General features: G+C 47.7%; 1 protein-coding gene across 1 annotated transcript in view; it reads right to left on the reverse strand.

Moving 5' to 3' along the window:
* Window positions 1-27,483, reverse strand: part of LOC135050831 (F-box only protein 36-like) — a 93,687-nt gene that overhangs the window by 48,160 nt on the left and 18,044 nt on the right. The window contains exon 2 of the mRNA XM_063957132.1: window positions 7,923-8,031. Coding sequence (XP_063813202.1) covers window positions 7,923-8,031 — 109 coding nt within the window. The remainder of the gene's footprint in view (window positions 1-7,922; window positions 8,032-27,483) is intronic.

Genomic DNA, 27,483 nt, shown 5'->3' on the forward strand with positions numbered 1-27,483 from the left:
GGTGGTAAGGCTTTGCCGTTACTTCTTTTCTAGCCTGAAGAAGTGTGGAAATGACTTTACTGGGAATACCCTTTCGGGTTAGGATATGGCGTTCAACCGCCACGCCATCAAACGCAGCCGCGGTAAGTCTTGATACACGCCCGGATCTTGCTGTAACAGTTCCTCACATAGAGGAAGAGGCCAGGGATCTTCTATGAGTAAATCATGAAGAACTGGATACCAAGTCCTCCTTGGCTAGACCGGAACAATGAGGATCGCCTGAACCCTTGTTCTTCTTACGTTTATCACCTTCAGAAAGAGTGAAAGCGGAGGGGACACACAGACCGACTGAAAACACCCAAGGTGTCACGAGGACGTCCACTGCTATAGCTTGAGTGTCCCTTGACCTGGAACAATGGGGGTCATTCAGAGTTGTTCGCTCGTTGCCGATTTTCGCTATACTGCGATTAGTCGCTTACTGCGCATGTGCAAGGTTCGCAGAGCGCATGCGCTTAGTTATTTTACACAAAAGTTAGGTATTTTACTCACGGCATAACAAAGCTTTTTCATCGTTCTAGTGATCGTTGTGTGATTGACAGGAAGTGGGTGTATCTGGGCGGAAACTGGCCGTTTTCTGGGAGTGTGCGAAAAAACACTGGCGTTTCTGGGAAAAACGCGGGAGTGTCTGAAGAAACGGGAGAGTGTCTGGGCGAACGCTGGGTGTGTTTGTAACGTCAAACCAGGAACAAAACTGACTGAACTGATCGCAATGTAGGAGTAAGTCTGGAGCTACTCAGAAACTGCTAAGAAATTTCTATTCGCAATTCTGCTAATCTTTCATTCGCAATTCTGCTATACTAAGATACACTCCCAGAGGGCGGCGGCTTAGCGTGTGCAATGCTGCTAAAAGCAGCTAGTGAGCGAACAACTCGGAATGAGGGCCAATATCCCTGAGTTCTCTCGTTGAGGCGAGACGCCAACATGTCCAATTAAGGCACTCCTCAAAGACTTGTCACTTCTGTGAAACTTCTCGATGATGACTGTATTTCTCCCGGATGGAGATCGCGTCTGCAGACGAAATCTATTTCTCCGTCGTTTACATCCGGAACGAAGACTGCTAATATGGCGTTTACCAGTCTTTCCACCCAGCGGAAAACTTTTGCGTCTTCTGCCATTGCCGCTTTGCTCCTTGTTCCGCCCTAGCGGCTTACTTACGCCACTGCTGTCAAGTCGTCCGACAGAACTAACACGGGCAGATCACGAAGAATATGTTTGTCGAAAATAGCTCTTAATTCAAGAAAGCTTATTGCAGACAAGCTTCCCAGCTTGACCTTTTCCTCTGGAAATACTTCCCTTGCAAGGACTGCTCCGCAGCCTCGGAGATCTGCATGCATGGACACCAGGATCTAATCCTGGATCCCGAACCTTCGTCCCTCTAGGAGGTGAGAACCGAGCAGACACCACAGGAGCGATATCCTGGCCATTAGGATTATATTCCGGTGCATGTGCAGGTGAGACCCGGACCACATTTCCAACTGGTCCCTTGAAAACCACTCTGGCATTTGACCTGCTCACCGAAAAGGCCTCTTAGGCCGCACCCATCTGCTTCATCAACGGAACATATTGATGGATTGTCACTGCAAATCTGATCCGACTCTGGATCCTCAGACCTCTTTCCACAGGAAAAACACAGAACCTCAACCGTTCAGTATCTACTCTGATACCCACCTCCGACATCTGCGTTGTTGGGAACAACAGCCATTCCCTGTGTTGAAGCAGTCAGAGAGAAGCAACGATTTGCACCACTTGTTTCTTGACCTCGCCTTAATCAGGAGAGCGTCTCAGTACAGAATAACAATGGCTCTTACTATTGAAAGAAAACCATCATACTGCCATCACTCCGGTGAAATGGCAAAGACAATCCTGGATATCCACCCAGGTAATCTGAATGCGGAGTTTAAACCTCTTAGGTTTTTTGTTTTTGTTTAACAGGGACAGCAGGACAATGCCCTGAACCTGACACACCTCTGGTATGGCGTCGCGTACTACCTCCCCTTCCAGAGGGGAAACGGCAAGATCTATTAGAAAATCAGTGAGGGGAAACATCTGTAACTCCAGAATGTCCCCCTTTGGATTCTATAATTAACTCACAGGTCCTAGTCTATTCCCGGACTAACTGAAAAGTAGTAGACGAGTCCCCACCGGAGTGGGCTCCAGCCAGATAGACTTAGCGACATGTGGTGGATGTGGTAGAAACAGAAAATGACATCCGCTTCTGCGAACCTAACAAGGCTGCAGAACTCTTACCTTTTCACCTTCCACTGTCTGCACAGAAAAGGAAAAAATAACGGTATCGAACCGGTTAAAACGACTGCATCCCACAAAAGAATGCGTCACCAACCATTGTGAAGCGGTACACCGTCCCAGGGAAAAACTCCAGTATCTCTCGGAGTCAGCCTCAGGATTCCCCCGGCCACACCTCCTGTATACGTATGGCAGCCTGCCGCAATGTTATAGAGAAGAACCAACATAAGACACATCCCCTCTCTCTATAGGGTAATTCTATCGGATGCCTTTCCGAATATAAACACTCCCTCATGCTCATGTAATGCAAATAAGCCCAAAGCATAGAAATGAAATATCACTTAGCTTCCTGTATACGATCCTTTGAGACAGGGCCCCGTGTCGACCAGGAGTTGACTTTCACAGTATTCTATCCGCGGCGGGAAAAGAATAAACATTCGGACTCCTTGAGAGGATCTGAGACCAACTCGTCACGGCCGACCTAGAGCTTTATCAACAGAGTGACCAGCACATGAGAAGGAATACTTTTACTTCAGCATTCATTAGAAATCATAATATGAATATACATAATGTAATACACAATTACACACATATCCCAAATATATATATATATATATATTAAACATACATATAAGCGGATTGTCCGGAGCCTTCGGGTCCCTAGTGACATTAAATGTGTTCTGAATGTGTATGACCATGTACTGAATGCCCCAGTTGTGGATCTACCAGGAAACATTATAGTCGACAGAAAACCTAGTATTCGTCGACAGCAGGGAGAAGTAACCAGGCAAAATAACATTCTTGCGACCCCGAGGGGTCCGAGGGAAGTATACATATATAATTTTAATATCACTCCCCCACAAATACTACCATGTCTGTGCTCGAGCTACAGGCCCATGGAACCGTACCATACATATATATATAAAATATATACAGGTATAAGTTAGTTACAGCATGTCAATTTACACCCGGTAATAACAGTTGGTGCCGACAGGGTCACCCACATACTACTGTGTCTCCCATACAGTGTTTACTTTTGACCAGCATACCATTACCGACCAGTTGACTCAGCATCTACTGTATCAAGTACCAACAGGCGTCGGCGATGCCGACAGTGAACCCCATAGGTATTTGTGACAGAACACTCACGCATGTCGACACAAGTGAACTATAGTGGGTATATCTGACAGGGAGTACACAGAGAATATACACAACAATGATTACATGCCCATTTCTAAAGCAAATAGTGTTATATATCCCTCAACATAACACTAAAAGACTGTGCCCCCCCCCTTGTTTGCGCTGTACACATTTTTTGGCGGGGACAGTGAGAAAATGGCGCTGAACACTATGTGTGAGGGCTAAGCCCAGCCCCTCATCAGCGCACTTCAGCACCATTATACTATCGTTCTATATGCAGGCAGGGAACCGTATATAGTGTATACACACTATATACCTCCTTAAAGAATATACATATTGCTGTCCAGGGCGCCCCCCCCCCCCCTGCGCCCTGCACCTAAGTAAAACCGTTGGTGTGTGGGAGCAATGGCGCGCAGCGCGACCACTGCTATGTACTGGCGGGGGTATCGTACGCGGTGCCCGGGGCCCGACTATGCTCTTTTGCCAGTCTAAACGAGACCTCAGTAACTGCGGCCAAGGGCGCTCCCCCCCAGCGCCCTGCACCCTGTGAGTGCCGTTGGTGTGTGGGAGCATGGAGCGCAGCGCTACCGCTGCGTTTACCTCCATTACTCAAGTCTTCTGCCGTCTGACGCCTTCTGTTCTTCTCATACTCACCCGGCTTCTTTCTTCTGGCTCTGTTAGGGGGGTGACGGCGGGTTCTGGGAACGAGCATCTAGGCGTACCTAGCGTTCAGACCCTCAGGAGCTAATGGTGTCCAGTAGCCTAAGAAGCAGAGCCTTTAAACTCACAGAAGTAGGTCTGACTTCTCTCCCCTCAGTCCCACGATGCAGGGAGCCTGTAGCCAGCAGGTCTCCCTGAAAATAAAAAACCTAACAATAAAGTCTATTAGAGAAACTCAGGAGAGCTCCCCTAGTGAGTGTCCAGTCTCTCTGGGCACAGAATCTAACTGAAGTCTGGAGGAGGGGCATAGAGGGAGGAACCAGTACACACCCATTCAAAGTCTTATAGTGTGTCCATGTCTCCTGCGGATCCCGTCTATACCCCATGGTCCTTACGGAGTCCCCAGCATCCTCTAGGACGTATGAGAAATTATGATTATCAAAGGGACAATTCAATATTAGATATGAGTATCATCCAAGCAGAGTTTACCCTTGTATTCATAGGCAAATGCAGGGGGTGTTTCCAGTTGCCTGGAAATCCCCCTCCTATTGGCCAGTGACTCAAATTATGACCACAATAGCAATAGTAGATAATATGATTACTAGAGCTGCTGCAGTTTAAGGGACAGAGTGGAGCTACTGCACATGCCCAGTATAGCAACTTCTTCTATAAAGTTTGCTATATGTGTGCATCTCAGTGCTCAATCAGTGTGCTGGACCAGAAAGCAGCTACAAAGAAGAAGAGATAGGTGACTTACCATGAGGTGGGAGAATGTGTGCTTAGAAAGTGCAGTTCTGTCTCCTATTGGTTCTATAATGTTTTATTTATTTATTTATTTATAGGATGTTAAACCTTTTCATGACCACTTGTTATTTATATTAGTTAAATATGTTTGATACAGCCTATACTATAGACCATCTATAGTGTTAATTCTTAATAAAGTAATCCATATGCTATACTGTGTATAAAAAAAAAAATGTGTGTGTATGTATATATATATATATATATATGTCTAGGATTGTTATTAGGTTCTACTTCTGCTCCACCAGCTTCTCGCTACAATGTTCCGAAGAGAGGCAGATTGTAGATTTAATTTGGAAACTCCCCTCTAAAAATCCCACGCTTGCCCCTGGTATTATCTAATGGCAGTGGCAACAAAAATAAATAAATCTGCCTGGAAAATAAAATTATGTGAAGGTGGTCATCCCCTACGCTTGCCCCTGGTATTATCTAATGGCAGTGGCAACAAAAATAAATAAATCTGCCTGGAAAATAAAATTATGTGAAGGTGGTCATCCTGTTTGAAAGATATCGCTGGCCATACACTAGGACGATATCGTATATGAATACATGATTTGGATGCCTCATACTATGCATTGTGTGCACATCATACATTATTTGGGTACCATTACCATGCGATTTGCGTTCCTGCGAGTCGAACATTTCATCCTCTGATCATACGTGCAGCCCATATTATCTTAAGGTGCCCACACACTAGAAAGATGCAAGTCTTTAAGATTACCCTTGAACTCCCTGGCAGATCCCCTGCAGTCCTGGACAAACGTTTTTGTGCATACACATAAAGATAGATCTTAGGATATGAGGAGTGGCCACATCCAGGAGAATGCTGTCACTAACAATAACATCGGATCTTCCCTGTGGCAAGGAAGATCTAAAGACACATCAAACCCGCGGGACCGCACATCAGATCGTTCTCGTTAGTAAAATGCAAACGATTTGCAATAATCATTCTAGTGTATGGAGGGCTTTAGGGTTATGTGCCCACACACTGAATGATTTTAGGGCTGATTTGATAACGATACATTGTTTACAAAAGTTCAAATCGTTCTAAGGACCCTACGAAGTAAGGATTGCAAATTCTGCTTTTTAACAGAATTTACACACAAAAAGGGAAAGGAAAGACAAAAGAAATCCTTTTTTGGGAGCACTCTTTGATTGAAAATTATGACAATATTAAATCATGATATACAGTATGATGATGTGAAAATGGATAATCTAAAACTTAACATTTATTCTGTTCCTTAAAATATCGACCTATACGGTCCAAATGTTTCTATCTATATTATAATAAAGAGATAGGAGGTGAAAATAGATTAGTGAGAGTGAGTAGTATAGAACTGCTCTACCAGTGTTAATTGAGCAATTAGGTGATCATCTTGGTGATATCCACAGTGCCTGGTATTCCTAAGTGGTCCCCCTTCAAAGTACTAGCCAGGTCTATCCTATCAGCTTCCGAGGTTAAAGATCGGGCTACTTTCAGGATAGTACGACCTTGAATAGTAAAAGATGATATATGAAGGAAGAAAGAACCCACTTCTGCTGTCTGTACTCTGCCTGCTACACGTCACTGGAAAAAATTGGCCCCAGGCTTTTCCAGATGAGAGAGTGTTGAAAAGGAAGACCTAAAGCTGTCTTAAAGTAGAGTAGAATTGAAATGCAGAAATTTTCTTCCCCCTAGAATGGGAGATGGAAAAAGAAGAAAGACAGGAGCACTTCTACTTTCTGTTGTGACAGCAAAATGTACGCTGAAGAGGGCAGAGCCCTTTCCAGCACTGCTGTCAACCAGATGAGAGAGTGATGAGAAAGGGGAAAAGGAAAAGGAAAAGGAAAGATATAGCATAAATGGGATGTTCTAATTGATACTAAATAGCATGGAGAACAACATTTGTTATGCTGGTGTTTCTGAATAAAAAACTCGCTATTGTTCACACACTAATTATTTCTGTTGTATCACCCATACAATGGTGGTAATCCAATTAGCTAATCAGGCAAAAGGTAACAATTTTTGTGGAAATATACAAGCAAAAATTCACCTAGAATACATTTAAATGATAGATCATTTATAAAATTCTGGTAACAGAATTTGTAATACTTTGACTCACATGCTGGGTGCCGCCCATGGCAGGTCAAGGCCACCCAGCATGCTAATTGCTGCCCTCCCCCCTCTGAGACCACGCACTATTTACAATTGGCCGCAATTAGTGCAGGGCCACAGAAATCAGGGATGCCCCCTGCTGGCGCAGCCTGGCTGCGACGGCAGGATGCCCGCCGCCATCTTTTTGAATGGAGCAGCTGAACGTGATGTCATGCAGCCGCCCCGATAACGCAGCTTCCACTCCCCTGTTTGGAAAGCCACCGCCCACGCAACGCTCCATCTTGGAAACAGAACTTTGCTGCCCAGCGAATGCCTCTGCGTGTCAATCGGGCAAAGGTGTTCGCAAATCATGCCGAGTGCCCTCAGTAAATGCAGGCGTATGCACAGAACGGACCCTGCGCATGCGCCCACATCGTCATCTTAATTATAGTGGTTGTATCGCAATTTGCGATCCAACCTGAATGAGGTCCTATGTCCACGAACGATAATGATCTGATGCACGTCCTCACTGCTCATTTGATGTATCCTCTGATCTTCCCTGCTGCGGTCAAGATCTGAAGCTATCATCAACGACAACATGCTCCTGGATGTGGCCACTCCTCAGATCTTAACATCTATCTTATGTATATGCACTATATAGTTTGTCCAGGAATGCCGGAGAGCAGTGGGAGTTCAAGGGAAATCATTAACGATTTGCGAATCACTCAGTGTGTGGGCACCATTAGGGTTTGGGCTGTCCCTAACCCTACCCTAATTTAACAAAAGTAAAGGGAAAGGATGCAGAAGGAAAATTGTAATATAGAAAAATATATTGCATAATACAAGGTTTATGGTCCGTGTAACACTACAACTAATCTGAAATAACAGAATAGCTATTATAAAAAAAAAAAACTAATCAACTTCAGTGTCAGTGTTTTATGTTAGCGCTGCACCAGAAACTTACTGTGCAACATTGATGCTTCTAAGAATTCACTGTGTGTTTTCTTAACTTCTATTGGTGGGATTTTCCTGTGCTCAGCCCGGACAGAGATCTTCCATGATCTAAACGTAACCTTAGAAAGATTAGGAAGACCAGACAGGGTTATAAATGTATTAATAAATTAATAAACATCACTGTATTTGTTCTGTATGTAAAAAGATATGTATCGCCATCATTTTCTGCCAAACAGAATTTCAGTAAAAGCATGACGTTATAATGGTTATATGAGGTTTTGCTCTAAGCTTTCTGTAATTTCGTAATTGTTTTCTGTTTTCTTTAGGTTAGTTTCAGTGTAGGAAAAATAGGATTTTAATTAACTACTGGTAAATCCTTTTCTCGTAGTCCATAGAGGATGCTGGGGTTAGTACCATGGGGGTATAGACGGGTCCACTAGGAGCCATTGGCACTTTAAGAGTTTGAGAGTGTGGGCTCCTCCCTCTATGCCCCCCCTACCAGACTCAGTCTAGAAACTTTGCCCGAGGAGACGGACATCTTTGAGAGAAGGATTTAACACAGATAGTGGCGAGATTCATACCAGCTCACACACAAGGCAAACCAAGCTAACTAGCTTGAAACATCAGCAACGGCTGAACAGGATTACTGACCAAGTAACAAAACAGTACTTACCCAGAACTAAGCAGTACTGAACTAAATAACCATTGCAGCATAACGAAACACTGGTGGGGCGCCCAGCATCCTCTACGGACGACGAGAAAAGGATTTACCGGTAGGTAATTAAAATCCTATTTTCTCTTACGTCCTAGAGGATGCTGGGGTCCACATTAGTACCATGGGGATGTACCAAAGCTCCCAGAATAGGAGGGAGAGCGCGGAGGCTCCTGCAGAACCAATTTACCAAACTTTAGGTCCTCAGAGCCAAAGTATCGAACTTGTAGGACTTTGCGAACGTGTTCGACCACGACCAAGTAGCTGCTTGGCAGAGTTGTAATGCCGAGACACCACGGGCAGCCGCCCCGGAAGAACACACCTCACGAGTAGAGTGGGCCTTAACAGACGTAGGACACGGCAAGCCTGCCGTAGAATATGCATGCTGGATAGTGAACCTGATCCAGCGAGAGATCGTCTGCTTAGAAGCAGGACACCCAATTTTCTTGGGATCATACAGGACAGAGAGTCCGATTTCCTGTGACGAGCAGTCCTCCTCACATAGATCTTTAGAGCCCTTACAACATCTAAGGACTTTGATGAGATTGAGGAGTCAGTCGCAACTGGCACCACAATAGGTTGGTTGATACGACACAACCTTCGGAAGACACTGCTGACGTGTCCGAAGCTCCGCTCTGTCCTCATGGAAGACCAAGTATGGGCTTTTACATGACAAAGCCCCCAACTCCGACACACATCTAGCAGAAGCTAAGGCCAACAAAGTGACAGCCTTCCACGTGAGAAACTTGACCTCAACCTCCTGTAGAGGCTCAAACCAGTCCGACTGGAGGAACTGCAAGACCACGTTAAGATCCCAAGGCGCCGTAGGCGGTACAAAGGGAGGTTGGATGTGCAGAACTCCCTTCAAAAAAGTCTGAACCTCAGGGAGGGCAGCCAATTGTTTCTGGAAGATAATGGATAGGGCTGAAGTTTGGACCTTTATGGATCCTAACCTCAGGCCAATATCCACACCTGTTTGCAGGAAGAGGAGAAAACGTCCCAGTTGAAACTCCACCGCAGAAAACTTCTTGAATTTACACCAAGATACATACTTTTTCCAAATATGATGGTAATGTTTTGACATTACTCCTTTCCTAGCCTGTATCAGGGTAGGAATTACCTTGTTCGGAATGCCCTTCCGAGCGTTCAACCTCCATGCCGTCAAACGTAGCCATGGTAAGTCTTGATAGGCGAACGGCCCCTGCTACAGCAGGTCTTCCCAAAGAGCAGAGGCCTCGGCTATTCTAGCAGTAGATCCAGAAGATCCACGTACCAAGCCCTTCTTGGCCAGTCCGGAGCAATGAGGATTTTCTGAACTCTTGTTCTCCTTATGAGTTTGAGAACTTTTGGAATGAGTGGAAGTGGAGGAAACACGTACACCGATTGGAACACCCACGGAGTCACTAGGGCGTCCACTCTTTATTCCACCCTGTCGGTTTATGTAAGCCACTGTCGGTACATTGTCCGATTGCACTTGAATGGCCCGATTTCTCAGAAGATGTGCCGCTTCGAGAAGACCATTGTAGATGGCTCTTAGTTCCAGAATGTTTATCGGCAGGCCGGCTTCCAGACTTGCCCACCTTCCTTGGAAGTTTTCCCCTTGAGTGACTGCGCCCTAGCACCGGAGACTTGCATCCGTGGTTAGAAGGATCCAGTCCTGAATCCCGGACCTGCGGCCATCCAGAAGGTGAGGTAATTGCAGCCACCAGAGGAGAGAAATCCAGGCCTTTGGTGACAGACGTATTCTCTGGTGCATGTGTAGATGGGATCCGACCACTTGTCCAGGAGATCCAGTTGGAAGGACTGAGCATGAAACCTCCCATATTGCAGAGCCACGTAAGAGGCTACCATCTTTCCCAGAAGGCGAACACACTGATGAACCGACACCCGGGTTAGCTTCAGGACATCCCGTACCATTGTTTGTATCACCAACACTTTTCCTCTGGAAGAAACACCCACTGCACTTCCGTGTCGAGGATCATTCCCAGAAAGGACAACCTCCTGGTTGGTTCCAAATGAGATTTTGGAAGATTCAGGATCCAACCATGTTCCCTGAGAAGCTGGGTCGTGAGAGCTATGGACCATAACAGCTTCTCCTTGGACGATGCCTTTATCAGCAGATCGTCCAGATATGGAATTATGTTCACCCCCCTGTCTGCGGAGGAGAACAATAATTTCCACCATCACCTTGGTGCTGTGGAGAGGCCGAATGGCAGGGCCTGGAACTGGAAATGACAGTCCAACAGAGCAAATCGGAGATAAGCCTGATGCGGCAGCCAAATTGGAATGTGGAGGTACCATTCCTTGATATCTAGGGATACCAGGAATTCCCCCTCCTCCAGACCTGATATCACTGCCCTTAGAGACTCCATTTTGAACTTGAACTCCCTCAGAAAGGGGTTTAGTGATTTTAAGTTCAGAATGGGCCTGACCGAACCATCCGGTTTCGGTACCACGAAAAGGATCGAATAGTAACATTTGTTTTGCATCTGGGTAGGAACTGGTACAATAACCTGTGCCTCCACCAGATTCTGGATGGCTCCCTGTAGGGTAGCCCTGTCTGCCGGCAAAGCAGGCAAACCTGATTTGAAGAACGGGTGAGGAGGGAGATCTTGAAATTCCAGCAGGTACCCCTGGGACACAATATCTAGTACCCAGGGATCTAGGCCGGACGACACCCAGACGTGACTGAAATGTCTGAGTCTCGCCCCCACCAGCCCTACCTCCAGGCCGAGCTGTCCACCATTATGCTGAGGACTTTGGGTACCAGAAGCGGGTCTCTGTTCCTGGGAACCTGCAGCAGCAGGTTTCTTGGATTTTGGCCGACCTCATCTAAAGAAGGTGTTGGACGTTTGGCCTTTCTTGGTTTAGTAACCCGAAAGGACTGTGATGGCGCTGAAGGAAAATGTTTCTAAGCAGCAGGTGCAGCTGAGCGAAGAAAAGGTAACTTACCTGCTGTAGCCGTGGAGATCCACGCATCCGACGCTTCCCCAAAGAGAGCATGATCTGTGTAGGGTAGGGTCTCCACACCTCTCCTGGATACCGCATCGGCAGACCACTGGCGCAGCCACAGTCCTCGACGAGCTGTGACAGACATGGAAGAAATTCCTGCAGCCATCGAAACCCAGGTCCTTCATGGATTCCACCACAAATCCTGCAGAATCCTGAATGTTAAGTAAAAACAATTCTACGCCACTTTTATCTATAGTATCCAAATCCTCAAGTAACGTGCCTGACCATTTTACTATAGCTTTGGAAATCCATGCACAGGCAATAGTAGGCCATAGTATCGCCCCTGAAGCCGTGTATATGGACTTGAGCGTAGTATCAATTTTGCGATCAGCCGGCTCATTTAAGGCGATACAGGTAAAACCACCTTTTTAGAGAAAAGCACTGAAGCCGGCGCTGTCTGTTTCTCCAATAATAAATAATTTACAAACTATGGATGATTGTAAAAACACACTTGGATTTATTAGCTAAACATCAATTAATAAAGCTATATTTAAAATTCACATATACACATGAAATAAGGGCATATATAGAGCTGTAAAGCATTTGAATGTGCTGCAGATAAGTGTCCACTATGGATCCCGGACTAGAACACTGGACAAAGTTCATCAGATGAAGCTAGGTGACCGAGCCTAGGGAAACGCGTTAAGTGTAAAAGCTGCCATCACCACCATTACGAGTGCTCCACATTACCACGGATCCAGATATGGACTTATAATAATCAGCTTTGGAACACCTGCATTGGAATTTTCCCTGCGGGACATTTATATTACAGCACCGACTGGAGAGACCCAGCTTGAATACAAGTGACACAGCTTGCTTGCTGTTATCTAAAGGGGTATATGCAATTGCGGTCGAATTCCCGAAATTGTCGAATTTCGGGTCATTTTCGACCAAAAAAAAAAATCGCCTATGCAATTCAGTGCTTTCCGACCAAAAAACGGACTTTCAAAATTCGACTTTTTGAAATTCGAATTTTTGCAAATTCGACTTTTCTGCAATGATACAAGTGCTGCAATTCGACCAAAGCATATTCAATTCAAGTTTGGAAATTCGACAGCAGTGATTTTAGACAGCAAATTCGTCATTTTCAATCCGCCACACTTTGGAGGGTGAAAACAAATAAAAAAAATTTAAACATGTTTTTTTTGTGTTTTTTTTTGGGGGAATAGCAGATCTATTTATATTAGAAGGGATTAGGTACTTTTTTTTTTTTTTTGGAGGCACAAATATTATTTATATATTTTTTAAAATATTATTATTTTTTTTTTTTTTTTTTTTTTTATGCTGGAACGGTGAAATCATAAAAAAAAAATGGCGTGGGGTCCCCCCTCCAAAGCATAACCAGCCTCGGGCTCTTCGAGCTGGTCCTGGCTCTAAAAATGCGGGGAAAAAATTGACGGGATCCCCCGTATTTTTAAAACCAGCACCGGGCTCTGCGCCTGGTGCTGGTGCCAAAAATACGGGGGACAAAAAGAGTAGGGGTCCCCCGTATTTTTAACACCAGCATCGGGCTCCACTAGCTGGACAGATAATGCCACAGCCGGGGGTCACTTTTATGCCGTGGCATTAAATATCCAACTAGTCACCCCTGGCCGGGGTACCCTGGGGGAGTGGGGACCCCTTCAATCAAGGGGTCCCCCCCCCCCCAGCCACCCAAGGGCCAGGGGTGAAGCCCGAGGCTGTCCCCCCCCATCCAATGGGCTGCGGATGGGGGGGCTGATAGCCTTTTGTGATAATAAAAAGATATTGTTTTTTCCAGTAGTACTACAAGTCCCAGCAAGCCTCCCCCGCAAGCTGGTACTTGGAGAACCACAAGTACCAGCATGCGGGAGAAAAACGGGCCCGCTGGTACCTGTAGTACTACTGGGAAAAAAATACCCAAATAAAAACAGGACACACACACCGTCGACAGTAAAACTTTATTTCATACGTCGACACACACATACTTACCTATGTTCACACGCCGACATCGGTCCTCTTCTCCATGTAGAATCCACGGATACCTGAAAAGAAAAGATCAATATACTCACCTCAGCCATGGTCCAGAGATAAATCCACGTACTTGGCAAAAAAACAAACCGAACACCCGCTCCATGCCGGACTGAAAGGGGTCCCATGCTGACACATGGGACACCTTTCCACGAATGAGACCTGTCAGTGACAGCTGTCACAGAAAGGTCTCTAAGCCAATCAGGAAGCGCAACTTCGTTGCGCTCACCTGATTGGCTGTGCGCTGTCTGTACTGTGACAGCACATCGCAAAGCCGCTCCATTACTTTCAATGGTGGGAACTTAGCGGCTAGCGGTAAGGTCACCCGCCGGTCAGCGGCTGACCGGCGGGTGACCCCACCGCTACCCGCAAAGTTCCCACCATTGAAAGTAATGGAGCGGCTTTGCGATGTGCTGTCACAGTACAGACAGCGCACAGCCAATCAGGTGAGCGCCACGGAAGTTGCGCTTCCTGATTGGCCGAAGGGACTTCAGTGACAGGAGTCACGTGATGTCCCGGCATTCGGGAGAAAGGGGTCTGATGTGAAAGCATTGGACCCCTTTCTAGTCCGGTATGGAGCGGGTATTTGCGTTTTCTTTTTTTTTTACAAGTACGTGGATTTATCTCTCTGGACGTGGATTTATCTCTGGACGCTGGAAGGTGAGTATCATTTTTTCACAGGTACCCTCGGATCGTCTGAGACCGTGGCAGTCGGCGTGTCAACATAGGTAAGTATGTGTGTGTCGGTAGTGTGTAATAAAGTTTTACTGTCACGGTGTGTGTGTCCTGTTTTTTTGGGGGTATTTTTTCCCCAGTAGTACTACAGGTACCAGCGGGCCCGTTTTTCTCCCGCATGCTGGTACTTGTGGTTCTCCAAGTACCAGCTTGCGGGGGAGGCTTGCTGGGACTTGTAGTACTACTGGAAAAAACAATATCTTTTTATTATCACAAAAGGCTATCAGCCCCCCCATCCGCAGCCCATTGGATGGGGGGGGACAGCCTCGGGCTTCACCCCTGGCCCTTGGGTGGCTGGGGGGGGGACCCCTTGATTGAAGGGGTCCCCACTCCCCCAGGGTACCCCGGCCAGGGGTGACTAGTTGGATATTTAATGCCACGGCCGCAGGGCACGGCATAAAAGTGACCCCCGGCTGTGGCATTATCTGTCCAGCTAGTGGAGCCCGATGCTGGTGTTAAAAATACGGGGGACCCCTACTCTTTTTGTCCCCCGTATTTTTGGCACCAGCACCAGGCGCAGAGCCCGGTGCTGGTTTTAAAAATACGGGGGATCCCTGGCCAATTTTTCCCCGGATTTTTAGAACCAGGACCAGCTCGATGAGCCCGAGGCTGGTTATGCTTTGGAGGGGGGACCCCACGCCATTTTTTTTTCCGGGTTTTTCCCGTTTTTTCCCGTTTTTTAAAATCGCAGCAAAATCCGCCAAATCGGCCGATTTTCGCCCGCGACTCTGGCGAATCCGTTTTTCATTGAATATGGTGAATTCCGGAAGCCACCTTCCGGAATTCACCTGGCGAATTTAGTCGAATTAAAAAACGGCGAAAAATTGCCGCGATTCGCCGTGAATTGCATATACCCCAAAGCCTCTGGAAGCCTCCGTCCTCACGGGTAATACCAGCTGTCTTCATTCCTTTTCCCCAGGGAACTTTGTCCAGTGTTCTAGTCCGGGATCCATAGTGGACACTCATCTGCAGCACATTCAAATGCTTTACAGCTCTATATATGCCCTTATTTCATGTGTATATGTGAATTTTAAATATAGCTTTATTAATTGATGTTTAGCTAATAAATCCAAGTGTGTTTTTACAATCATCCATAGTTTGTAAATTATTTATTATTGGAGAAACAGACAGCGCCGGCTTCAGTGTTTTTCTTTGTTAAAATTCCTTTTGGGACTGACAATCCCTTGCTGGCAGCTGTGACAGCGCGTCTGGAATTGCTCTTTTACACCTTTTTAGAGAGCCTGGATACAGACGCGTCCACTATGGGTGGGTTTTCCCATTTTTTCCTATCCTCCTCAGGGAAGGGAAAAGCAACCAGAACCCTTTTAAGAATCTGGAATTTTTTCTCCGGGTTTTCCCATGCTTTCTCAAATATAGCATTTAATTATTTGGATGCAGGGAAGGTTAGAGAGGCTTTCTTATTGTCTGTGAAGTAAGCCTCCTCAACCTGCTCAGGTGTTGTATCTGCAATATTCAACACATCCCTTATAGCCTCTATCATCAACTGCACCCCTTTTGCAAGACATGCGGCCCCCCTGAGCACACCCCCATCACCATCTGCCGTGTCATCCAGCATAATCTGTGCAAAAGCGCGTTTATGGGAAATTCCTGAAGGGAGCCCTGAGGTAACAGAACCGGACCAAACTGCCAGAGTTCTGTTAAACCTGAGTTGAAGATTCATTCTGTGCAACCCCATATGAAATCTGAGAAATCATACTTTTAATAGAGGATAACCACTCAGGCTCCCTTGCTGGTATCTGTGCTAAAACAGCGCAATCCTGATTACATGGACTGGGATCATACTGGGAGGACATATCCTCTGCAGCATAAGACACAGAGTCCCTGGACATAGCTAATGGAGACCACAGACACTCCACACACACACAGGGGAGTACAGACAGAGTTTCACCCCCAAGAATGGCAAGAGAGACACAGAGATTGGAGCCAACCCACACACAGCACTTTCCAGGTATAGGGAGACCCTAAACCAGCGCTGACTGTGCACCTTAATAGGTTACACAGTCTTTATATAACCTCCCACCCCCCTTCTACAACTCCCTGGTACCGTGAGAGATAGCTGGAGTTGCTGTGGAGGGACTGCACATCACTGACAGCGTTTCTGCAGGCAGGAAAATGGCATTGAACGCTGCTGACTCCGCTCTGAGGAGAAGCTCCGCCCCCTTAATGGCGCTGTCTTCCCGCTCTTCATAGGATTAAACTGGCCTGAGGATTAATGCTGACTGAGGTCCCTGGACCCCGACAGGCTGTGTGACCAGTCTAGGGTGTAGGCGCTGGCTCAGGGCGCCCCTCACAGAACCGCACAAAGTACTGCTGAGCCCCGGAGCGCAATTAGTAATGCGCTCCATACCCTGTTGCCTCCATCTTCACACCGGCTCCCCGCTTGCAAGGGGGACCGGTGACTAACTCGCCACGATCTTCTGGCTCTGTAAGGGGGTGGCGGCATGCTGCCGGGGTGAGCGATCCCCTGTGGCGGGGAAAGTTCGATCCCCTCAGGAGCTCAGTGTCCTGTCAGCGGAGGTAGTGGCTCAGACCCCGCAGGGCGGACACTACTCCCCCCCTTAGTCCCACGAAGCAGGGAGGCTTTTGCCAGCAGCCTCCCTGTAAAATAATAAACTCTAAACTAAACTTTACTAAAGAAGCTCTGTAGAGCTCCCCAGCTGTGACCGGCTCCTCCAGGCACATTTTCTAAATTGAGTCTGGTAGGAGGGGCATAGAGGGAGGAGCCAGCCCACACTCTCAAACTCTTAAAGTGCCAGTGGCTCCTGGTGGACCCGCCTAACCCCCATGGTACTAATGTGGACCCCAGCATCCTCTAGGACGTAAGAGAAAAGGATTTACCGATAGGTAATTAAAATCCTATTTTCTCTAGCATCCATAAGGGATATTGGGGAGACTTAGGGGTATATTAACTAAAGTCCCGATTTTGACAGAGTTGGTGTTTTTTCTTCAAAGTGTCATCTCGGGAATTTACTAAACACAAATCTCGGCAGTCATGAGGGCATTCGTATTTTTTTTTGAAGGCAAAGAAAAAAAATACGAATGAATACACCATCGGTCAAACACGCCTGTTATTTTATACAACTCGGCAATTTACCAAAAAATTTAATTCACAATCACTGCCGGCAATAGCCAAACACTGCCGTGAAAAAATACAAATCGTAAAAAAAAGAAGTTTTCAAATAGACCTGCTTTTTTTTACCGTGTTCTGATAGGCATGCACAGATCAGTGAGATCCGTGCATGTTTATCAGTGGGAAGGGGTGGGAAAGAGTTAAAAATCAGAAAAAAAAATGCGTGGGGTCCCCCCTCCTAAGCATAACCAGCCTCGGGCTCTTTGAGCCGGTCCTGGTTGTAAAAATACGGGGAAAAGATTGACAGGAGTTCCCCTATATTTTAACAACCAGCAACGGGCTCTGCGCCTGGTCCTGGTGCAAAAAATGCGGGTGACAAAAGACGTAGGGGTCCCCCGTATTTTTTACACCAGCACCGGGCTCCACTAGGCAGAGAGATAATGCCACAGCCGGGGGACACTTTTATATTGGTCCCTGCGGTCGTGGCATTAAATCACCAACTAGTCACCCATGACCGGGGTACCCTGGAGGAGTGGGGACCCCTTAAATCAAGGGGTACCCCCCTCCAGCCACCCAAGGACCAGGGGTGAAGCCCGAGGCTGTCCCCCCCCCCCCCCCCCCATCCAAGGGTGGCGGATGGGAGGCTGATAGCCTTTTGTGTAAAAAAAAATAAGATTTTACTTACCGATAAATCTATTTCTCGTAGTCCGTAGTGGATGCTGGGACTCCGTCAGGACCATGGGGATTAGCGGCTCCGCAGGAGACAGGGCACAAAAATAAAAGCTTTAGGACTAGGTGGTGTGCACTGGCTCCTCCCCCTATGACCCTCCTCCAAGCCTCAGTTAGGATACTGTGCCCGGACGAGCGTACACAATAAGGAAGGATTTTGAATCCCGGGTAAGACTCATACCAGCCACACCAATCACACCGTACAACCTGTGATCTGAACCCAGGTAACAGTATGACAAACGTAGGAGCCTCTGAACAGACGGCTCACAACAATAACAACCCGATTTTTTTGTAACAATAACTATGTACAAGTATTGCAGACAATCCGCACTTGGGATGGGCGCCCAGCATCCACTACGGACTACGAGAAATAGATTTATCGGTAAGTAAAATCTTATTTTCTCTGACGTCCTAGTGGATGCTGGGACTCCGTCAGGACCATGGGGATTATACCAAAGCTCCCAAACGGGCGGGAGAGTGCGGATGACTCTGCAGCACCGAATGAGAGAACTCCAGGTCCTCTTTAGCCAGGGTATCAAATTTGTAGAATTTTACAAACGTGTTCTCCCCCGACCACGTAGCTGCTCGGCAGAGTTGTAATGCCGAGACCCCTCGGGCAGCCGCCCAAGATGAGCCCACCTTCCTTGTGGAATGGGCCTTGATAGATTTAGGCTGTGGCAGGCCTGCCACAGAATGTGCAAGTTGAATTGTGCTACAAATCCAACGAGCAATCGTCTGCTTAGAAGCAGGAGCACCCAGCTTGTTGGGTGCATACAGTATAAACAGCGAGTCAGATTTTCTGACTCCAGCCGTCCTTGAAATATATATTTTCAATGCCCTGACAACGTCCAGCAACTTGGAATCCTCCAAATCGCTAGTAGCCGCAGGCACCACAATAGGCTGGTTCAGGTGAAACGCTGAAACCACCTTAGGCAGAAACTGAGGACGCGTCCGCAGTTCTGCCCTGTCCGAATGGAAAATCAGATATGGGCTTTTATACGATAAAGCCGCCAATTCTGACACTCTCCTGGCTGAAGCCAGGGCCAGTAGCATGGTTACTTTCCATGTAAGATATTTCAAATCCACCGATTTGAGTGGCTCAAACCAATGGGATTTGAGAAAATCCAAAACTACATTAAGATCCCACGGAGCCACTGGGGGCACAACCGGGGGCTGTATATGTAGTACTCCTTTTACAAAAGTCTGGACTTCAGGAACTGAAGCCAATTCTTTCTGGAAGAAAATCGACAGGGCCGAAATTTGAACCTTAATGGACCCTAATTTGAGGCCCATAGACAATCCTGTTTGCAGGAAATGTAGGAATCGACCCAGTTGAAATTCCTCCGTCGGGGCCTTCCTGGCCTCACACCACGCAACATATTTTCTCCAAATGCGGTGATAATGTTGTGCAGTCACCTCCTTCCTGGCTTTTACCAGGGTAGGGATGACCTCTTCCGGAATGCCTTTTTCCCTTAGAATTCGGCGTTCAACCGCCATGCCGTCAAACGCAGCCGCGGTAAGTCTTGGAATAGACACGGTCCCTGCAGAAGCAGGTCCCGTCTTAGAGGTAGAGGCCACGGATCTTCCGTGAGCATCTCCTGAAGTTCCGGGTACCAAGTTCTTCTTGGCCAATCCGGAGCCACGAGTATCGTTCTTACTCCCCTTTGCCGTATAATTCTCAGTACTTTTGGTATGAGAGGCAGAGGAGGAAACACATACACTGACTGGAACACCCACGGTGTTACCAGAGCGTCCACAGCTATTGCCTGAGGGTCTCTTGACCTGGCGCAATACCTGTCCAGTTTTTTGTTGAGGCGGGACGCCATCATATCCACCTTTGGTTTTTCCCAACGGTTCACAATCATGTGGAAGACTTCTGGATGAAGTCCCCGCTCTCCCGGGTGTAGATCGTGTCCTGAGGAAGTCCGCTTCCCAGTTGTCCACTCCCGGAATGAACACTGATGACAGTGCTATCACATGATCTTCCGCCCAGCGAAGAATCCTTGCAGCTTCTGCCATTGCCCTCCTGCTTCTTGTGCCGCCCTGTCTGTTTACGTGGGCGACTGCCGTGATGTTGTCCGACTGGATCAACACCGGCTGACCCTGAAGCAGGGGTTTTGCCAGGCTTAGAGCCTTGTAAATCGCTCTTAGCTCCAGTATATTTATGTGAAGAGACATCTCCAGGCTTGACCACACTCCCTGGAAGTTTCTTCCCTGTGTGACCGCTCCCCAGCCTCTCAGACTGGCATCCGTGGTCACCAGGACCCAGTCCTGTATGCCGAATCTGCGGCCCTCTAACAGATGAGCACTCTGCAACCACCACAGAAGAGACACCCTTGTCCGTGGAGACAAAGTTATCCGCTGATGCATCTGCAGATGCGATCCGGACCATTTGTCCAGCAGATCCCACTGAAAAGTTCGTGCGTGGAATCTGCCGAATGGAATCGCTTCGTAAGAAGCCACCATTTTTCCCAGGACTCTTGTGCATTGATGCACAGACACTTTTCCTGGTTTTAGGAGGTTCCTGACAAGTTCGGATAACTCCCTGGCTTTCTCCTCCGGAAGAAACACCTTTTTCTGAACCTTGTCCAGAATCATTCCCAGGAACAGCAGACGTGTCGTCGGGGTCAATTGAGATTTTGGAAAATTCAGAATCCACCCGTGCTGTTGCAGCACTACTTGGGTTAGTGCTACTACGTCCTCCAGCTGTTCTCTGGACCTTGCCTTTATCAGGAGATCGTTAAAGTAAGGGATAATTAATACGCCTTTTCTTCGCAGAAGAAACATCATTTCGGCCATTACCTTGGTAAAGACCCGAGGTGCCGTGGACAATCCAAACGGCAGCGTCTGAAACTGATAATGACAGTTTTGCACCACGAACCTGAGGTACCCTTGATGTGAAGGGCAAATTGGGACATGCAGGTAAGCATCCTTGATGTCCAGGGACACCATAAAGTCCCCTTCTTCCAGATTCGCTATCACTGCTCTGAGTGACTCCATCTTGAACTTGAATTTTTGTATGTACAGGTTCAAAGATTTCAGATTTAGAATAGGTCTTACCGAGCCGTCCGGCTTCGGTACCACAAATAGTGTAGAATAATACCCATTTCCCTGTTGTAGGAGGGGTACCTTGACTATCACCTGCTGAGAATACAGCTTGTGAATGGCTTCCAATACCGTCGCCCTGTCTGAGGGAGACGTTGGCAGAGCAGACTTTAGGAACCGGCGAGGGGGAGACTTCTCGAATTCCAACCTGTAACCCTGAGATACTACCTGCAGGATCCAGGGGTCCACCTGTGAGTGAGCCCACTGTGCGCTGAAATTCTTGAGTCGACCCCCCACCGCCCCTGAGTCCGCTTGTAAAGCCCCAACGTCATGCTGAGGGCTTTGCAGAAGCCGGGGAGGGCTTCTGCTCCTGGGAGGGAGCTGCTTGGTGCACTCTCTTACCCTTTCCTTTGCCTCGGGGCAGATATGACTGTCCTGTTGCCCGCTTGTTCTTATAGGAACGAAAGGACTGCGGCTGAAAAGACGGTGTCTTTTTCTGTTGGGAGGGGACCTGAGGTAAAAAGGTGGATTTCCCGGCTGTTGCCGTGGCCACCAAATCCGATAGACCGACCCCAAATAATTCCTCCCCTTTATACGGCAATACTTCCATATGCCGTTTGGAATCCGCATCACCTGACCACTGTCGCGTCCATAAACTTCTTCTGGCAGATATGGACATCGCACTTACTCTCGATGCCAGAGTGCAAATATCCCTCTGAGCATCTCGCATATAAAGAAAAGCATCCTTTAATTGCTCTATAGTCAATAAAATACTGTCCCTATCCAGGGTATCAATATTTTCAGTCAGGGAATCCGACCAAACCACCCCAGCACTGCACATCCATGCTGAGGCGATGGCTGGTCGCAGTATAACACCAGTATGAGTGTATATACTTTTCAGGGTAGTTTCCAGCCTCCTATCAGCTGGATCCTTGAGGGCGGCCGTTTCAGGAGACGGTAACGCCACTTGTTTTGATAAGCGTGTGAGTGCCTTATCCACCCTAGGGGGTGTTTCCCAGCGCGCCCTAACCTCTGGCGGGAAAGGATATAATGCCAATAACTTCTTTGAAATTAGCAGTTTTCTATCGGGGTTAACCCACGCTTCATCACACACTTCATTCAATTCCTCTGATTCAGGAAAAACTACAGGTAGTTTTTTCAGACCCCACATAATACCCCTTTTTGTGGTACTTGCAGTATCAGAGATATGCAAAGCCTCCTTCATTGCCGTGATCATATAACGTGTGGCCCTACTGGAAAATACGTTTGTTTCTTCACCGTCGACACTAGATTCGGTGTCCGTGTCTGGGTCTGTGTCGACCGACTGAGGTAAAGGGCGTTTTACAGCCCCTGACGGTGTCTGAGACGCCTGGACAGGTACTAACTGGTTTGCCGGCCGTCTCATGTCGTCAACTGATTTTTGTAACGTGCTGACATTATCACGTAATTCCATAAACAAAGCCATCCATTCCGGTGTCGACTCCCTAGGGGGTGACATCACCATTACCGGCAATTGCTCCGCCTCCACACCAACATCGTCCTCATACATGTCGACACACACGTACCGACACACAGCAGACACACAGGGAATGCTCTTATCGAAGACAGGACCCCACTAGCCCTTTGGGGAGACAGAGGGAGAGTTTGCCAGCACACACCCAAGCGCTATAAATATATATAGGAACAACCCTACAGAAGTGTTGTTTCCTTTATAGCAGCTTAATATATCAATATCGCCAAAAAAGTGCCCCCCCTCTCTGTTTTTTTACCCTGTTTCTGTAGTGCAGTGCAGGGGAGAGTCCTGGGAGCCTTCCTCGCAGCGGAGCTGTGCAGGAAAATGGCGCTGTGTGCTGAGGAGATAGGCCCCGCCCCCTATTTCGGCGGGCTCTTCTCCCGGTGTTTGTGAGACCTGGCAGGGGTTAAATACATCCATATAGCCCCAGGGGCTATATGTGATGTATTTTTAGCCAGAACAAGGTATTATCATTGCTGCCCAGGGCGCCCCCCCCCAGCGCCCTGCACCCTCAGTGACCGCTGGTGTGAAGTGTGCTGACAACAATGGCGCACAGCTGCAGTGCTGTGCGCTACCTCATGAAGACTGAAAAGTCTTCTGCCGCCGGTTTCTGGACCTCTTCACTTTTCGGCATCTGCAAGGGGGTCGGCAGCGCGGCTCCGGGACCGGACTCCATGGCTGGGCCTGTGTTCGATCCCTCTGGAGCTAATGGTGTCCAGTAGCCTAAGAAGCCAATCCATCCTGCACGCAGGTGAGTTCACTTCTTCTCCCCTAAGTCCCTCGTTGCAGTGAGCCTGTTGCCAGCAGGACTCACTGAAAATAAAAAACCTAATAACTTTTTCTAAGCAGCTCTTTAGGAGAGCCACCTAGATTGCACCCTGCTCGGACGGGCACAAAAACCTAACTGAGGCTTGGAGGAGGGTCATAGGGGGAGGAGCCAGTGCACACCACCTAGTCCTAAAGCTTTTATTTTTGTGCCCTGTCTCCTGCGGAGCCGCTAATCCCCATGGTCCTGACGGAGTCCCAGCATCCACTAGGACGTCAGAGAAAAGAATATTGTTTTTTGTAGCAGAACTACAAGTCCCAGCAAGCCTCCCCCGCAAACTGGTACTTGGAAAACCACAAGTACCAGCATGCGAGGGAGAAACGGGCCCGCTGGTACCTGTAGTTCTACTACAAAAAAAATACCCAAATAAAAGCATAACACATACACCTTGAAAGTAAAAGTTTATTAAACATACATGCACACTTACTTACATACATACATACATACTTACCTATGTTGACACGAAGCAGTCGGTCCTCTTCTCCAGTAGAATCCAGGGGTACCTGTAAATAAAATTATACATACAAAAAAATCCGGGGTAGATCGGTCCTCTTCTTAACAGTTATAATCCAGGGACTTGGTAAAATAAAAAAAAAAACGAAAAACCCGGACCATGCACTGAAATGGGTCCCATGTTTATACATGAAACCCCTTTCCCCGTCTGGCGGGACCCCCCGTGACTGCTGTCAAAGAGGGTCCCTTCAGCCAATCAGGGAGCGCCACGTCATGGCACTCTCCTGATTGGCTGTGCGCGCCTGAACTGTCAGTCAGGCTGCGCACTGTAGATACAATGTAGCACAGAGCCGCTCCATTGTATCCAATGGTGGGAACTTTGCGGTCTGCGGTAGACCGCGAGGTTAAGTGGGGTCACTCTTGTGGTTGGCCCCACTTAACCTCGCGGTCTATCGCAGACCGCAAAGTTCCCACCATTGAATACAATGGAGCGGCTCTGCGCTACATTGTATCTACAATGCGCAGCCTGACTGACAGTTCAGGCGTGCACAGCCAATCAGGAGAGTGCCATGACGTGGCGCTCCCTGATTGGCTGAAGGGACCCTCTTTGACAGCAGTCACGGGGGGTCCCGCCAGACGGGGAAAGGGGTTCCATGTGTAAACATGGGTGGTCATTCCGAGTTGTTCGCTCGTTGCTGATTTTCGCTATACAGCGATCAGGCAAAAATCGGTATTTCTGCGCATGCGCATGGGCCGCAGTGCGCACGCGCAAAGTACTTTTACTCAAAACTATGCAATTTTTCAGTCGCACTGCTGATCGGTGAGTGATTGACAGGAAGTGGGTGTTTCTGGGTGGTAACTTGATGTTTTCCGGCAGTGTGCTAAAAAACGCAGGTGTGTCAGGTAAAAACTCAGGTGTGCCTGGGGAAACGGGGGAGTGGCTGGCCGAACGCAGGGCGTGTTTGTGACGTCAAACCAGGAACCAAACAGTCTGCAGTGATCGCAATCTAGGAGTAGGTCTGGAGCTACTCAGAAACTGCAGGGAAATATTTAATAGCAGAACTGCTAACCTTTCGTTAGCAATTCTGCTAAGCTAAGATACACTCCCAGAGGGCGGCGGCCTAGCGTGTGCAATGCTGCTAAAAGCAGCTAGCGAGCGATCAACTCGGAATGAGGGCCATGGATCCCCTTTCAGTGCGTGGTCCGGGTTTTTCGTTTTTTTATTTGACCAAGTCCCTGGATTATAACTGTTAAGAAGAGGACCGATCTACCTTGGATTTTTTGTAAGTATAATTTTATTTACAGGTACCCCTGGATTCTACTGGAAGACCGACTGCTTCGTGTCAACATAGGTAAGTATGTATGTATGTATGTATGTAAGTGTGCATGTATGTTTAATAAACTTTTACTTTCAAGGTGTGTGTGTTCTGTTTTTATTTGGGTATTTTTTTTGTAGTAGAACTACAGGTACCAGCAGGCCCGTTTCCCCCCGCATGCTGGTACTTGTGGTTCTCCAAGTACCAGCTTGTGGGGGGGGGGCTTGCTGGGACTTGAAGTTCTGCTACAAAAAACAATATTCTTTTTTTTTTTTTACACATAAGGCTATCAGCCTCCCATCCGCCGCCCTTGGATGGGGGGGGACAGCCTCGGGCTTCACCCCTGGTCCTTGGTTGGCTGGAGGGGGGTACCCCTTGATTTAAGGGGTCCCCACTCCTCCAGGGTACCCCGGCCAGTGGTGACTAGTTGGTGATTTAATGCCACGGCCGCAGGGACCAATATAAAAGTGTCCCACGGCTGTGGCATTATCTCTCTGACTAGTGGAGCCCGGTGATGGTGTAAAAAATACAGGGGACCCCTACGTCTTTTGTCCCCCGTATTTTTTGCACCAAGACCAGGAGCACAACCCGTTGCTGGTTGTTAAAATATGGGGGAACCCCTGTCAATTTCCCCCCCGTATTTTTACAACCAGGACCGGCTCAAAGAGCCCGAGGCTGGTTATGCTTAGGAGGGGGGACCCCACACAATTTTTTGGGGGGATTTTTAACACTTTCCACACTTCTTTTAAGGTACACAATGAAGCCCTGCACGGATCACACTGATCCGGCCGGGATTCATTGTGTTAAGTCCGGCAGTGTTTTACTAATCCCTCTCGTAAAACACTGACAGACATTACGAATGACATCGACATAGGAAAACACGACACTGCAGAATACGACAGCATAGTAAATGAGGCGTAATAAAACCAAAAAGTTGCACATTCGAAGTCATTCGTGTTTAATCTCCCTCCAAATCCCGACAATTACGAATCTTAGTAAATTATACCCCTTAGTACGATGGGGACGTCCCAAAGCTTCCAGAAAGGGCGGTAATGTGCGGAGACTGCTACAGCACTGCCTGCCCAAACTGGGAATCCTCTTTGGCCAGGGTATCAAACTTGTAGAACTTAACAAAAATAGGATTTTAATACCTACCGGTAAATCCTTTTCTCTTAGTCCGTAGAGGATGCTGGGGTCACTTCAAGAACCATGGGGTATAGACGGGATCCGCAAGAGACATGGGCACTTTAAGACTTTCAAAGGGGTGTGAACTGGCTCCTCCCTCTATGCCCGTCCTCCAGACCCCAGTTATAGGAACTGTGCCCAGGGAGACAGACATTTAGAGGAAAAGGATTTATTGTTAAACTAAGGTGAGATACATACCAGCTCACACCTCAAGCACGCCGTACAACATGGCATTCAACACAACGCAAGTCAACAGCATGAACAACATCAGCAACAGGCTGACTATAAACGTAACACAACATGGGTGTAACCATAACTAATAACTGCAGATACAGTACGCACTGAGACGGGCGCCCCCGGAATCATCTACGGACTAAGAGAAAAGGATTTACCGGTAGGCATTAAAATCCTATTTTCTCATACATCCTAGAGGATGCTGGGGTCACTTCAAGAACCATGGGGTTTATACCAAAGCTCTAGAATGGGCGGGAGAGTGCGGATGACTCTGCAGCACCGATTGACCAAACATGAGGTCCTCATCAGCCAGGGTATCAAACTTGTAGAACTTCGCAAAGGTGTTTGAACCCGACCAAGTAGCCGCTCTGCAAAGTTGTAATGCCGAGACCCCCCGGGCAGCCGCCCAGGACTATCCCAGCTTTCTGGTAGAATGGGCCTTCACCGATTTCGGTAACGGCAATCCAGCCGTAGAATGAGCCTGCTGAATCGTATGATAGATCCAGTGCGCAATAGTCTGCTTGGAAGCAGGAGCCCCAATTTTGTTGTGAGCATACAGGACAAACAGAGCCTCCGTTTTCCTAAACTGAGCCGTTCTGGCCACATGAATTTTCAAAGCTCTGACTACGTCGAGAAACTTTGATTCCAGCAAGGCGTCAGTAGACACTGGCACCACAATAGGTTGGTTCAAGTGGAACGACGAAACCACTTTCGGCAGAAACTGCTGACGA

Source organism: Pseudophryne corroboree, chromosome 2 (assembly GCF_028390025.1).
Source record: "Pseudophryne corroboree isolate aPseCor3 chromosome 2, aPseCor3.hap2, whole genome shotgun sequence".
Taxonomy (NCBI): domain Eukaryota; kingdom Metazoa; phylum Chordata; class Amphibia; order Anura; family Myobatrachidae; genus Pseudophryne; species Pseudophryne corroboree.